This window comes from Puntigrus tetrazona, chromosome 14, assembly GCF_018831695.1.
Source record: "Puntigrus tetrazona isolate hp1 chromosome 14, ASM1883169v1, whole genome shotgun sequence".
NCBI lineage: Eukaryota > Metazoa > Chordata > Actinopteri > Cypriniformes > Cyprinidae > Puntigrus > Puntigrus tetrazona.
In genome coordinates, this window is record NC_056712.1 from 21,506,587 (window position 1) to 21,522,276 (window position 15,690).

General features: G+C 36.0%; 1 protein-coding gene across 3 annotated transcripts; it reads right to left on the reverse strand.

Moving 5' to 3' along the window:
* Positions 1-800: 800 nt before the first annotated feature.
* On the reverse strand, positions 801-15,160 carry slc24a6a (solute carrier family 24 member 6a). Of its 3 annotated transcripts, none has more exons than XM_043257803.1 (17): positions 14,632-15,159; positions 11,522-11,617; positions 9,824-9,900; positions 9,049-9,123; positions 8,888-8,972; positions 8,709-8,812; positions 8,557-8,631; positions 8,438-8,463; positions 8,302-8,355; positions 7,725-7,867; positions 7,463-7,629; positions 5,340-5,625; positions 3,582-3,748; positions 3,384-3,498; positions 3,170-3,282; positions 2,456-2,521; positions 801-2,348 (listed from the first exon to the last, which is right to left on the reverse strand). In XM_043257803.1, exons 1-17 carry the CDS (start codon positions 14,795-14,797, stop codon positions 2,238-2,240), a joined length of 1,926 nt encoding a protein of 641 aa, XP_043113738.1. In that variant the 5' UTR covers positions 14,798-15,159; the 3' UTR covers positions 801-2,237. The 3 variants fall into 3 exon arrangements, 2 of the variants coding, with proteins under 2 accessions (XP_043113738.1, XP_043113739.1); XM_043257804.1 differs by having other exon boundaries at positions 7,544-7,629; positions 14,632-15,158; XR_006252566.1 differs by lacking the exon at positions 3,170-3,282 and having other exon boundaries at positions 2,266-2,348; positions 14,632-15,160.
* Between the last annotated feature and the right edge of the window lie 530 nt (positions 15,161-15,690).

A 15,690-nucleotide genomic window follows, 5' to 3' on the forward strand; every position in this document is an offset into this window, starting at 1 on the left:
GATTAAGTGTACTGAAATTATTTCGTACTAAATGTAACATTTATAAATCAGAGTACGTTTGGTGTGATCATTGGCTTTGTTAATAAATGTCCAAAAAAATGACTATTCTTCAAAATTTTAGGGTTGTATGATTCTTAAAGGAATAGTTCACCCAAAAATGAAAATTCTGTCATCATTTACTCACCCTCAAGAAGTTCCAAATCTGTATGAATTCTTTGCTGTTTGGGGTCACCATTGACTTCCACAGTAATTTTTTCAAAATGATGACCACCATCCACTCGCATTACCAAGCTTGGAAGAGAAAGGATACATTTAAAAAAAAAAACACTGTGTTCGTCTGAAAGAAGAAAGTCATATACACCTAAAATGGCTTGGTGGTTAGTAGCTTGTAGCATAATTTTCATTTTTGGGTGAAGTATTCCTTTAAGCTTCACAGACAATGACATACAACTCCTGCAGGTTTGTCTTATACAACATCACCTGACCAATATAATACTAGCACTTACCTATTCTAGTCATTTTAATCTAATTTATTTTAAAGAAAATCATCAAAATTATCATAGCATGTATCTTGTTGGTCTGATTGCTACTACTTTGTAAATCCCTCTGGATAAAAGCTAAAGGACAAAATGTAAATGTCAAAACTATGCAGCTGTCTTTCCTAAAATGCACTCACTAATCAATGCTTATAAATGAACTCTTAATAAGAACTCAGCATCTCTGTGTTCACAAAATGATTTTTTTTTGTAACACTTCCACAGGTCGGAGGGGAAGAATGCAAATGACTCATTACAGTGTTGTTTTGGGGTATTGCACAGACCTTGCTTTATTGCACTCAACAACATACAAATATCTTTAAGAATATAGACAGAACCGTAACAAATGTTGAGATACTGAACTTGATCGTGATTTCTAAAATGAAAACAAACAGGGAAAGACGTTGGACTGGAACCGGAAGATGTTTACTCAGGCTGCAACTTGTCGTTTACAATTTATTTCCCACATTAATTTAATTAACACATACTTTTTATTGTGAGTGGCGAGACGAAAATCATTTACATTTGCTCATTAGTACTAAGAGAACTGCAAACCACGAGCAACAAAATTTCTGTGTGCCGGACTTAAGCAATACGCGTCATTAAAAAAATTTAATATACAACAGAACTAAAACATAAGCACATTTAATCAGGATAAGATGTCAAAAATAACTTTAAAGATATCTTTACAAAAATTCAAATACTGCTGTGCCAAAACCTTTGATTATGAATTTAAATTAGGTTAATTATGAGTCTTATCCGTCCTGTAGACAGAATGCAATATATGATCATTGGGAAAAATATATATATCGAAATTCCAAACATCTTCATTTGGTGTTTTTAAGAGGCCAGTGTATAAAGATTTAATTGATTGTTACTTTCTCATGTTCATTTTCATAGTGTTGCAGCAGGGCACAAAAGTAATTTCATTACAACATATCAAAATGTGCACACCTCTAAGTGGGACTTTATATAAAACTATGTACGTTTGGTATGTAAACACTTACCAAAGACAGGGATGTTTTTGGTTAATCAGTAATACTAATACTAAGAAATGCTTTCCAAAATACCAGAATACTTTCTTTTTCAAGGAACAACACAAAAGTGAACAAACTGCTCTTAAATATACTGAAACAGGAAAATATTCAAATCCTAAAGCACTGATTTTTACAGACCTAAAGTCAAAAATAAATAAGGCAAAGTAATGCAATAAATTGAGTGATCTCTGTTACAAGAGTTAATAGAACTCCTTTTAGTAGTAACGCTTTTGCAATGTCATATTTTTCTTCGTATCATGCTTGATTGTGACTATATAAGATTTTAGAATAGAAATATGCAAAAGGAGAGGCTAGAGGAAGTGTCCTGTGTGCTGTAAACATTTAATACCGCTTGTATAAATTCATCACGTCTTGTAATTGAAACTGGTTTTTGTCCTCGTAAAGACGCTCTGTATGCCAAGTAGAAATGTTTCAGAGGTACAGTATGTCCTTGAGTTTGGCAGCACTGTCTAGCAAGTGATTGGCTTAAAGCCGTATGTAGAGCCGACCGGAGCAGAATCCCGCTTCGGAATGGAGCGTTCACTGCTCCGGCCTCGAACCATGGCTGAAATAACCGCTACTAATAAGGCAGTGACTGGGGGTAAAATGTGGTTATCTAGGTCTAGATCTACCCTACAGCTAAGCGAAACATGAAAAGCGTGATCTAGAGTTTCTCAAAGCAGATGGAGCAGAGCAGGAAGATGGCATACAGGAACATAAGCCCGAGGCCTAACCTCCGGTCCAGCCTCCAGTGATTCAGGTGCACGCTCAGTACCTGTGCAAGCAACGAAGGACAGAAAACAAGCCACGAGACAAAGATTACACAATATGTACAAGTATAAATATATAAGATGACGAAGAGTTCTTAAATGATAACCTTACAGTGAGAAAAACAGAAGCAAGGAGAAGAATCACTGAGTACACAAGCCCCTTACTGTTAATGAAGACCTGGGGGAAGACCAAGAGAGAATGCTGTAAGAATCAAATTAATGTTTCGGTGCGGCTTGAATTTGGTACACTGAACCAGATTCATTACCTTTAACTAAAATTAAAATAAAAAACAATAAAAAATTAAATAAAACTAAAAAATTGTATTAAAATATATAGAAAAAATGATCAAATTAAATACTGCTTTACATAAAACACAACATATGGTGCATTAATAAGGCCAATAAAAACAAATGGAAAATAAAAGGAAATAAGGTGAGGGAAGAAACAGAATTGATATCAAGATGCGTAGATATATTTATTTACTTAATTAAACTTTAATTTGCTTTAATTTATGATTTTATTGTAAAAGCTGAAATACACAGTATATAAATAAAATCTATTAGCATGTAAAATATTCTATAAATAATTTTAAAATAACGCTTTACATAAAACACAAAATATGGTGTTTTCATGGTTAAAAAATGCATTAAAAGAAAAGAAATGAAATAGCGAGGATCTTCAGAATTTAACATGCTTTTATTTTTTAATTAATTTAGTTTCATTAATGTTTTGATTAATACACAACCATTGAAAAAAAAATGGCGATCACTTTTTGTCGATCAATTGCTGATCAGCTGTCACTGTGATCATCTCTAGTTAACTCACCGTTGACCCATAATCAACCACTAGAGTGCGCAAAGCCCACGGGAAACCAAGACCCAAGAGAATGTCAAAGATGTTGCTGCCAATCGAGTTAGACACCGCCATGTCTCCCATACCTACATCACCAGACACATTCATTCATCTGACCAATCAACTCAACTTTACAAACACCCTCATCTTTTAAACCTCCATGCGTTTAGGAAAAAGATTTTAGCACCTTGACGGGCAACTATGAGACTGGCCATGCAGTCTGGGACACTGGTGCCTGCTGCTAGAAACGTAATGCCCATGACGACATCTGGAATGTCCAGTGTAAAACTGATAATGGTGACCTGCAACAAAGATAATGTGTCAACAGCCCATCATGTATCATATAATGAGACATCCCCACACGACGATGAAGCATTGATCTCACCATCCACACCATGAGGTAGGAGAACACGGCAATCCAGAGTGTCGAGGCCACAAAGGTAACCATGAACCAGCGCTCCCAGCGAGGCAAAACACAGTTTGGGACAGTGTAGTAAAGAAGGCAGCCTAAGGGCCATGATAACACCCACCTGACTTGCTCCCAGCGCCCATCTGTGGATAAAAGTACATTAAATCGTCACCTCACTTCACACTAGGCTTCTTAACACCACCTGCAGGACAAAAACATTATCACATATACGGAAAAAGGCGGTACCATTTTGGAAAGCTTCTAATAATATACTATTTACGTACTAATGTGTACACTTAAGGAACTGATATCTACATTTAAGGTAAAGAGTATTATCGCAGGGACAGCTTTTGTATCTGTGAGTATACATACAAAATATCACCAACAGGACAAAGACAAATGATACTTCAATTCAGTGTGCATGATCTCTCTTTATTTGCGTTTTGTTATTCAAATGTTTCAACAGTTATTCTTTTGAGCTCTTTAAATTGCAATTTTCACCCTTAATGTCATCTTCAGTAAGATGTTCAATTGTTCAGCAGTGATGAAGTTCATTTGATTGCAAGCCGCATCGGCCCAGAGAGGTTTAAGAGCTCTCATCACTTTTCTATAATCATAACACTAGTGCATGAATCTAAAATGCATGCCCCCATTATCTAGAAATGGCTCTCAGACTAATGGATTATGGTCCTTAAGGGGCCAAAAATGAGGGCCAGTCTTCTAATCAGGATACGGGAAAAAATTGATGAACCACAGTAAACTCAATGCGTTGTCCTGTTATTCTGAATTATGATTTAATATCATGTTTTGGAACCATTTATAAACATATGCACTAGGGGTGGGAGCCTTTATGCCTCTTTTGATAAAATTAGTTTTTGAATCAGAGTGTCTTAATGTAATTCTGAATTCTGGATCTATCTACTTTTTTCCGCAAAAGCACAAAGGAGCGGCAAGATTTCATGTGTACACACACACATTTCGCACATTAAGATTATTGTAGGGATAGTACTATTTTAGCTTTTTTTTTTAGTAATTTGACATATTTTTTAAGAATGTGTACATTAAATTGTATATGCATGTGTATGCAATACAATACAATTCAGGGTATAAATGTAATATATATCATATATATAAAGCCATCAAGCTATTAATGGTGATGAATCGCATTCAAAATAAACATATTTTTGTTAACATAATATATGTGTGTATACTGTGTATATTTATTAATGTATTTATTAATACGAACACACATGTTATGTTTATATGTTACATACATTTATAAATAAAATATAAATATGTTTTTCAAAATATATTATCTGTGTTTATTTATATATGCACAATAAATATACACAGTACACAGATACATTTTGTAAACAAAATCATATTTTGTTGATACAATATTGATTAATAATTTGACAGCACTAGCACACACACACACACACACACACACACACACATATATATATATATATAAATACATCCATTCTAGGCCTGATATATTTATGCGCATCTAGTCAGTAAAGACGGTTCTTTGATTAGCAGTAAATCTCCATCACCTGTTTTTAAATGGAGCGTCAGTTAAGACAGTACCGCATGAGATGCACATTAATATATTGTGTGTGAATATATTATATATAGCCCTAATTAATTCATTCAAAATATTCAGAATTGTATTACATTTTTTGACTTGTATTACATTTATGATTGATCAAAAATTGATTAATATGAACTCACCTGGCACAGTAAGAGGTCTGAAGGGTTGCTCTTCGTCTGCCTCTTCCTCCTCCTCTTCCTCATCATCTTTAGGCTGTGTGTCCTCTATGTCTGCTACTCGTTCTAAATCCCCTCCTTGGCCCCTCTGCCTAGCCTCCTCCAGGGGTTGCGTTTCACTTTCAAGGGCCCCTCCATTCTCCAGACCCCAAGGAACCCCCTCCACGCCCGGGCAGTCTTGGCCAGGAGTGTCCCCTGCTCCGCTGCCGCTGCTGTCTCCGGGGCTCCGGTTTCTAATCAGTCTCTGCCTCTGTTGAAGACGGACAGAAGACGTGAGAGACGTACAATCAGCCACCGCAGGAGACCCAGTGCGAGCCCCTTCAAATGAACGCGATTCGGTTAGATGACAGATGGGAAGGACAGAGTTTCAGAGTCAAGCTTGCCGAACACATCGCAAGACCAAGGTAAAGCACAGTCCATTAAGAGTGTCGTAGAGATGACATGCAAGAGCTGCAAGAGTCAAGCCAACAAGCAAGTCATGTGAACCACTGTAGATGGAATAAAGCAATCGCTCAAACAAACAACAGAATGGTTACATAAGGTTAAAGGGGTCTCAACAAAAATGGAAATCAGGAGTAGTGTCTGAGGATGCCTACACCTAGGAAGAAATACTAATGCTGACATTTGAGGAGTAAACTTTCAGTTATACAGGAAATGACAGCAGATGATCTAAGGATTGGATCAGTCACAAAACCTACCTGTTGCAGAAGTTACAGCTGAAGGGTCGTTATTAAAGGACCCATAAAAAAGAGAAACCATAAATCTCTTTATTAATAATCCAAGACAGCGATAACATTAAATGACCTAAAAGTGACTCGCTTCTCATATTTTTTCTCTTAAGAACCAAAAAATTGTGTTTTATATTTCTTACTAATGTGATCGATTCTCTTAGTGTCCATTTTTATTTAAGTTTCTTCATTTTAGATGCACTGGTTATCTTTCCTCATCTATTTAAACCATAATTTAATTGATATATTAAAAATTGTAACATAAAAACTGTAAGATAAGACTTGAGAGCTTTTAATTAAGTTTTTCTATCTCAAAGGCAATCATTTTTTTCAGATCTCAAAAAGTATTCTTCAACGGAGAAAGAACATTTTTTAGATATAATTACTCTATAACTTTGGGCTTCAGGTTTTTTAAAAAATACTTATACTCAGCAAGGATTTATAAAAGGTTGGATAAATTAAAAAGTGACAGAATGTTGCAAGATGTTTCTATTTCTTTTGAAATTTACTGAATAGCACAACTGTTTTCAAATTAAAAAAGACAATACCTGGAATAAAGCATAATAATAATAATAAGAATAAACGATTTCTTAAGGATCACTTTACACTGAGAACTAGAGAAAATACGCAGCTTTGCCATTAGTTATGTTAAAATGGAGTTTTATTTCATAATATTACTGTTGGCTTTGGTGAACATAAGAGACGACTTTCAAAAACATCTACAAAAATCTTATCAACCCCAAACATTTGAACTGTAGTGTATTCTCCTGCTCTAAGCTTAAAGTGCCCCTATTAGGGATTTTTGTAAATTACCTTACATGCGGTGTACAGCTCTAAGTGAATGAAAACATGTGTATGTCTTTTTGCTTTGGTTCTGAATGAAAATGCAAATTCACTAGGTACCGCTTTTGAAGTGTTAAAAACTCTCAAACCATGCTTTAAATGAAATAGACCAATCTCCGAAGGCATTTGGAAAAATGAATTGTTAAATTGTTAAACGAATCATTTGGGAGTCGCTAAAACCTTGCATGTATGTCAACCTGTTGTTTAGGACTCCCAAAACCAAAATATGAACCTTTCATAATCCATTATAGGGGCACTTTAATATTTTTTACAGTTTATTTTTTAAATGTAGTTTATTTTGTTTAATGGACATTTGAATAATTTTAATGAAAAACAAGATAGGAATCAATCATTTCTGAGACAAAGTTGATACACTGATAAAAAATATACAGGAACTCTAATAGTTTACTATAAGCCATACTGTACTAGTCTGAGAGTTTATACTCTCGGTTGAGAAACGGAGGTGCTGTTGTCCCATCCAGACGTGCACAAAGCGAGCAAGCATCCAGCCAGTACCTCAGTGATGAGCATGCGTCCGGCCATGCTGAGGCGAGTGCGGGGGGAGAAGTGGGGCGTGATCATGACACGGAGGCTTGCCTCTGAGAAAGAGAACTGGTGAGGGCGTAGGCTCATCAACTCATCCACCATCACCACCGGGGAGTCCTGGCCACCCGCATTCTGACCTGAGAGAGAGAGAGAGAGAGAGAGAGACGAGATGCTTTATAATGCGCAAGCACTCAGTATGATCCACGCAGCTCCACCCTCCACCCACACGCACCTTTCTTCAAGAGGATCATGGAGGTGTCACAGTGTGGGCTTGCCTCTCCTACCGACACATCTCTGCGCAGACTGCTCACCAAACACGGCTGACCTGGAATACCAAACCTCTGCTCCACCCAGCCCCAAATCTGACTGTTAAACCTTGAACGAAACACACAAACTCATATCATGTAAAAATGACATGCAAGTGTGTTAAAAATTAAATATACATTTATTTATATACATAACTATTTAATTAATCGTGATTAATTGCATCCAAAAAAATATTTACATTATAAATGAGTATGTACTGTGTGTATTTATTATATTATAAATGTTATAAGCACATTACACATTTAGATATATATTTGAGAAAATAATTAATATTTTTATATATATTTTTTATTTATTTATTTATTTCTTCAAAATATATACTGTATTTGTGTGTATTTATATATAAATATTAAATATACACAGTACACACACAAATATTCTGCAAACAAAAACATTTATTTATCACGATTAATCATTTGACTGCAGTAATATTAAAATAAATGTGTTAATGTGTATAATAAATAAACATGCTAGATACCCACTTCATGATAAGGATGTAAACTCCATACATTGATATGAGGATTATAGTCTCCCACCTGTAACAGTAATATTTTATTATTATGCTATAAGCTCGGTTCACTACAATGTCAATGAGCATTATGATATCAGCACACTTACCAAATGACTTTCTCATCATATATGATCTGAAATGCACAAAAACAAACACAAAAATGAGTGACTATATACTATAAGTGACTATAAATTAAACATTCAGCCACAGCCATACTCCTGCTTACCAGAATCAAGGCCAACACTGAGAGGATGTAGTAGATAGAGTCACGGAAAAGCGGCCACCAGGTCAGAGTGATGGTCTGTGAAACAGCGATGCTGGAAAGTCACTAGAATCTGTAACGTTTCCTATTTAATGCAATGATTATGCATAACCTACCTGTCCAGCAAATATTCCACAGACTCCTATGATGACCAGGATGTTGAAAACAGCTGATCCCACAATAGTTCCCACCCCCAGGTCCCCCTTGGTGATGAACACACCTAATATGAAGAGACTATTATTTATCGACAACTTATTTACAGCAACTCATTGAAAAACACCGCTAGAGGCCTGACCAATCAAAGATGTGAAAAGCTCGGGGGCGGAGCTGCCTGCTGCCATGAAAGTGGCACCTGCAACATCCTCACTGAGGTGCAGATTCTGAAAACACAAACTCCAACTCGGCATATGCTCTGATATTTCACAGTAAGGAACAGCAGGAACAAATGACACTCACCTCACAGATTTTTTCCAGAGAGGGGACAAAGTAGACATCGCAGACAATAGCAAGGGCGTAGAACATGTAAACTGCCTGTGGTCACAAGAGCACACTGTTCAGCAGAGAAACATCAATTTTACAAGATAACAATAAAAGTGCTATCAAAGTCTTTCATTTTTAGTTCTATCATTATTTTGAATTTTTCTATGTATTCTTAAAAATATGCAAATGTAAACAAATCTTATCAAATTACAATAATTAATGAGTCTACAAGTGCAACTAGAAATCAAGTTAAAATAAAAACTTAAGTCTACTTAAGCCCTTTAAAATGCAAATAAAAAAGGAAACGTGCACTACTGGTCAACAGTTTGGGGAATACAGTTATAGTTTTATAAGTAATAACTTTATTGATGATGATGCTCGCCAAGGCTGGATTCATTTGATTAAGAACAGTGGTGATGGTAATATATCATTATAATGTGAATTATAATTATTTCCTTATTTTAAGTTTGAAAAAAGATAAATAATATTTCTCCAGTCTTCAGTGTCACATGATTCTTTAGAAATCATTCTAATATTATTATTAATGTTGAAAACAGCTACTTATTTATTTCTTGTATACTGTACAAAGTACACTTTTTAATTAAAAGAGAAATCTCTTTGCACTCACATCTGACCAATTTATTGCATCTTTGTTGATTAAAAAATGTAATAAAATAAAACATTTTATTCAGCCAAAAACACTTTCGATAAAGTTCTGTATATATTTCTCACTGTACTGTAGTATACTTACACAAAACACATGCAGTAGAATTGCCCCATGCCTCCTCTGCCCCTTAGTGAATATGTCCTCTGGAAATTCATGGATAGCTGAGTGGAAAACGAACATTTTTAATAGAAACAACCAGAAATATGCATAATATCTATAAAGCGAGGCTAACACTTTCAAACATTACGAGACGCACTTGACAGCTCTGGCGATAATAACATTTAACACATTAATCACATTAACCATACATTAAATGCCACATCAGATAAAGGTTTCACATCTGACAGCGCAGTTGCTAATAAACCTCATTCTAAAACAAATGTGACTGAAATGTTCGAATCTAACCACATTTTAAGATCACTTTCCAAGACTGCGGTAGGTAAAAACACAAATACACAAAAAAAGGGCAAATCAAACTGTATTTAATCTCTGAGAACACTGATCTAACGTTGTACTTTCTTACTTCACTGATGTAGTCCTTATCAAGGCAATGTGCTCCATTTAACTTAAGGTTGTTAAGAAGCTTTTGTCTATGGTAACTAAGTGGCAATTGAATTGACCAGCCTTTTAGCTAATCTGTAATAGTGCAGAGAGGCCAGGAAGAGTGGGCCTAGTTAAATCAGAGGACTGGTAATACTTCAGGCCACAGCTTCTTGAGATGCAATCAGCGTAAAGACTGAAAAGGTTCTTGCTTTGACTGCCTTAAAGAGGCCAGCTGTCTAATAAACAGCCATGCACTAAAGAGAAGAGGGAGGAAATGACACCCTTTTAGATGCACAGATTAATAACAATCACAGCCTTTCTGTTTTTAAACTTCGCTCGTATGGAGTTTACATATGATCTGCTTGTTTATAAATGCTACTCCACTAAAAGATAATGTCAAATGCAATGGAAAATTTGTCTAGATTGATCTTAGCGGTACTAATAAATCAGTTATTTTGATGCATAGCTGGAATCAATAGATGCTCAGTTACATTTAAGATTAAATTTACCAAGGACTTCCTTATTGAATTTCGTAAATCAAAAGGATTTATAAATAATTAAAGGGGTGTAATGATTTGAAGAGCTTTTAGAGCATTACATTTTATTACATTTGTCCTCCAAAATCAATCTGCTCAGCCTACACTACCGGTGATGTCTTAGTTAGCTGTTAAACATTTCTTTTCCAAAAAGCATTGTAGGCATATTTCACTAAATAATAACAATATGCATGCATGAATAATAACAAATGAAGTATTAAATGTCAATTTAGAAAAAGAACAGTGGAAGCAAACAATCATTGGCTTTTTTCTGCATTAAAATATGAAAAACAATTATCCTAAATGTATTTTACATTATTAAAAGTGAATGCAGTTTACAATTTTATTAGCATCGCAGACTATATCATCATGTATAAAAATCAGAAAAGTGTGACCTACACAAGGTTTGTGGGACATCAGAACTGTCGCAAGCTTTGCGTATGTATATATATATATCTCTAAAGTGGCACACTTTGAATGCTTAAAACAGACTATCCTCTGTTCTGAAATTAGGGATTCCGTTGCTTAGTAACACAAGCCTCAAAGGGGGCTTGACTATGAAGAGGGCACCTGTCTGCATCATTTCACAGAATGAGGAGGCAGGGGGAAAGATAGCGAGATATGGAGAGATGTGATACAGAGAGACAGGTCGAATAATAAGAGAGAGAGAGAGAGAGAGAGAATTGCTCAGGGTTTCACTCACCAGCTCTGGGTGTACTGGATGTCTGGTTCTCTTCTACAATCTGCTGAGTTAGTTTACGCCGGGCCCAAGTCAGGTCCGAATCCTCTTTGGAATGGGCTGTAAAAATACATAACACACATGCCTTTATCTTTAGTGGCTCTTTATTTTTAAGCAATCGCATTGCCACAAATTTAGCTGCTCATAACAATTTATACCTAATTATTATTATTACTATTATTCTAAGATAAACCAACATTTTTATATAACCACAATTCGATTTCTGGACTTTATTTTGCATTCTTTTCTAATTTAATGGAATTTTCGGTGTTTTGGACGCGCTGTATCAAACTTGAGCCCTAACTTATTTAAAAATAGGCAAAAGATTGAGGCAATCAGAATGCTTCCTTCCCTCCTCTCAAGTTCCCATGGAAACCTGATCCAAAAGCAGTGATTAATGAGTGGTGTGGAACTGGACCTGATCCCAGAGAGGGTGTGGTTTACCCAAGGACCAAACGGCAAAGATAGTTCTCATTTGCATATGCAAACTAATCAGTTCCAAATATAACTGCGATAGGCTAACTGCCTGCATATCAGATTTTGTAGACAGAATGTAAGCATGTAGACAATGGCACGGTAGTGATGGATAAAATTCAAGAGCGCATGATTGACATATAGGAAACTATATATTTAAAATTGGCCTGTTCATTTTTTGAAGTACAGAGCAGTCAATTGTTGATCACCTAGGTGTATTTCATCCGCAGTACGTGGTTTGTTCCCGATTTGGTGTATCTATAGACCCACAAACCTGCATTGTTCTTGACACGGTGATGTTACGGTCTATTATTTAAGTGAAGCTCCAGTTACTAAAAATTCACCCTCGTTTCATTCAGCTGCAGATTCCAATAGCATTTTTTAGAAGCTGCTTAACATTCAGACTCAACCTCCCAGAGGAACTCATTACTCACACAGACAAAGCTGGAAAAGCTAAAGGCACTGTGAAAAGATCAAATTATAAGCAACACAGAATGATGATATAGAAGCAGGTCACATTGTACATGTTTGTACACATTATTTTCCTCATCGCTGTCACCATCGGTTTGTGCTTTTTGACAGGGTGTTGAAATGTCATCTCTGGTACAACTCATTCGATAGTTGATATGTCCTGAGGTGTCACCTGCTATACTATTATACACTTACACTCCCTTTATTACAGCTTTTATTATCTCATATTAATTGTCGGACCGAATTGACGTAATTTCAGTTTTTTTAATCACACAGGCAAAAAGGTGATTAAAATGGTACAAAAATAAAACCAAATGGTGACAGTTTGAAACTTATGCACATCTTATGCATCAACAGTATTTACCCAGGGAACTATTTTCCATAAATAATATTTATGGTTTGTTTTTGGTTAGCTAGGAAAGTTTATTGAACTGAAACAGAATGTTAGTTTTTGGTTTGAAGAACGTTCTCATAACAGTATTAGCATTACTAACATTATTTCTAATGGTCCCCTAACAATATTTAATGTTCCCAGAACATTATAAACGTAAGTGGAGCATCCTGTGTAATCCTAACAAATTATCATGATTCATAATAAGTCTATTTTTCTTTTATTTAACCCAATCTGACTGACATTCCTAAAAAAAATTGGATCTGACTGACATTCCTAAAAAAATTGTAATAAAGAAATAAATTATAATATGATGAAATGAAGATAAAGAAATAAATAACAAGGAAGCATTCTTAAAATTATTTTTTTTGTATCATTATGTTCAAAATGACTATCCTTTGACTTCACATGTAAATATGTATGACCTTATATTCATGTAAGTGTCATAAAAATATCTAAGTATCTCCAGGTAAGGTATCTTAATTACAGCAAACTTTAGACTCAAGAAACAGGTGTGATGTCCAGGTAACAATGCTAGAGGTTCTGGGGAGGTCAATGTGAATTATGTCAGGCTGAAGCAGCTGTCACCCTCATGCCCTTTAGAGACAGCCAATTATGTGCCTGCCATGGTCTGCCACCCCTGCAGTTCACTCAGTCCCTGCTGCTGCTCCACTACTGCTTTTGGGTTTTCTCTGAGTGATGCTTTAAAATCAATGACACAATAAAATCAATGAAAGTAATCTAAACGCTCAAAGGCTTCTGATACTTTTAGGGGAGTAAACATTTTTAGTACATTTCTGAGCAATCTGTTAGCAATTGAGAACCCATCAGACATTTAGCCTTTTTTGCAATAAAGCAATAAATATTCCAATAGCCCACTTATATGACCCTGGTCCACAAAAAGTCATTTTTTTGGTTTAAACATAATTTGAAAGTTTTATAAATAAGCTTTCCAATAACATTTGATTTGTTAGGATAGACCAGTATTTGAGATACAACTATTTGGAAATGTGAAAAATCTGGAATCTGAGAGTGCAAAAGAAAGAAAGAAAATAGTATTGAGAAAGTTGTCCAAATGAAGTTCTCAGCAATGCATATTACTAACTAAAAATTAAGTTATATTTACTGTAAATATTTTAAATATTGGAACATACAGGTTCTTAATATTCTATGTTTTTTTGGCGTAAAAGAAACAAAAAACAATCATTTTGATCCATACAATGTCTTGATTGCTATTGCTACAAATATGCCTGTGCTACTTATGACTGTTTTTGTCAAAGTATCGCTTAACGTTTTCTAAAAGAATGCGCGGGAGCGGCGAGCTGTTGCCATGGTTACCTCTCTGGCAAACGCGATTTTTGATTGAGGGCATCTATTTTGTGCAGTCATTTTTTTTTTTCGTGATTAATGTTGTTTTTAAAACAAAAGAAGAAAGGCCTATTTTTCTGAGACCCCAAACATTTTGTTTCGACTTCGAGGAGGGGGGGTTCGCGCCTGAAAATTCCCGCAATTCCCACCCTGTTCTTCATTCCTAGCGGGTCTTATAATTTGGTTTTAACGCGCATACAATTACTGCCGCTCATAACAGAAACTCGTTAATCACGAATGCGCCACATTTAGTGATAATATTCATACAGCACGCATAACGCGCCGCGGTAAGACGGGAATAGCGCACGACCTTTTAACAAAATCCACGTCGGTTTTAGCAGCGGAGAGACTTGCTAACGAATAAACGCACCTGTTACATGAAGAATTTGAGCGAGGCAGGTGACTGCGATGAGCCCCACAGCACATATGAAGAGCCGATAGAAGAGCCGCTGCCGTCTGGATGCCAACACCGCCTTCATCCCTCCACCACACCTCTCAAAACATGTCCATCCAAGAGAGAAGCCCTCTTCTTTCATTCACACCGCCTATACTGGCCTTTCTTTTCAACATACGGCGGACCAGCTTGCTTGAATTCAGCCATACGTCTGTCGCCTCAGCATCCTATCGCTTCAATAAAGACACGCTATCATCTTTCACTCAAGTTAACGGTATTCGCGCCTTCCGGCTTTTTAGTTAACACCAAGACGCCACGAAAATGCCTTTTAACTGTCACCGAGCGACGAAAACGTTCAGATTTTTTCACATATTGTCTCGGCTTATAAGCATTCTAATCACATCCACCTCCATCTCCATCTGCGTCCCCTCTTTCTCGCGCTCTCTCCTCCCTCCACAAGGCGCCGGACTCCGTCACTGAGGGTGTTTCCCAGACTCACAACTGCGCCCTCATGCAGGGTTCACCATCATAACAACACCCTGCTCCGGCGAGGGTACATCAGCCCAGCGGGGCGGTTCAAGACCTCAAAAGTGTTTAGGATACTTTCTACGAATGGGACACAAAATGGGGCGAGAAACTCTTAAAATTGGTGGTAATTAGTAGTAACTCTAATGCAGATTAAGTGATGGAATTTCTGCATCGCATTCAACAAAACATTAAATAGACATTTAAAAAATACATTAAAAGAACCGAAATTATATGATGTAGTTATTACTTTATAGGTAATTCAAAATTAAGGATTGTTCTTTAACGTGTAAATGAACAGCTCACCCAAAAAGGAAAATCCACAAAGCTTCAATCAATAAATTAATTTGTTTTTCACGTCTTTTTGGTTCACAAGATGTTAAATAATAGACCAGAGTCGTGTGGATTATTTTTGACAGGTGTTTGGACTTTTAAACAGACTCACCTATATTGAATAATCTTCATTTTCATGCTTGGGTGATCTGTTAAGACATTTTTAAAAAAACGAGT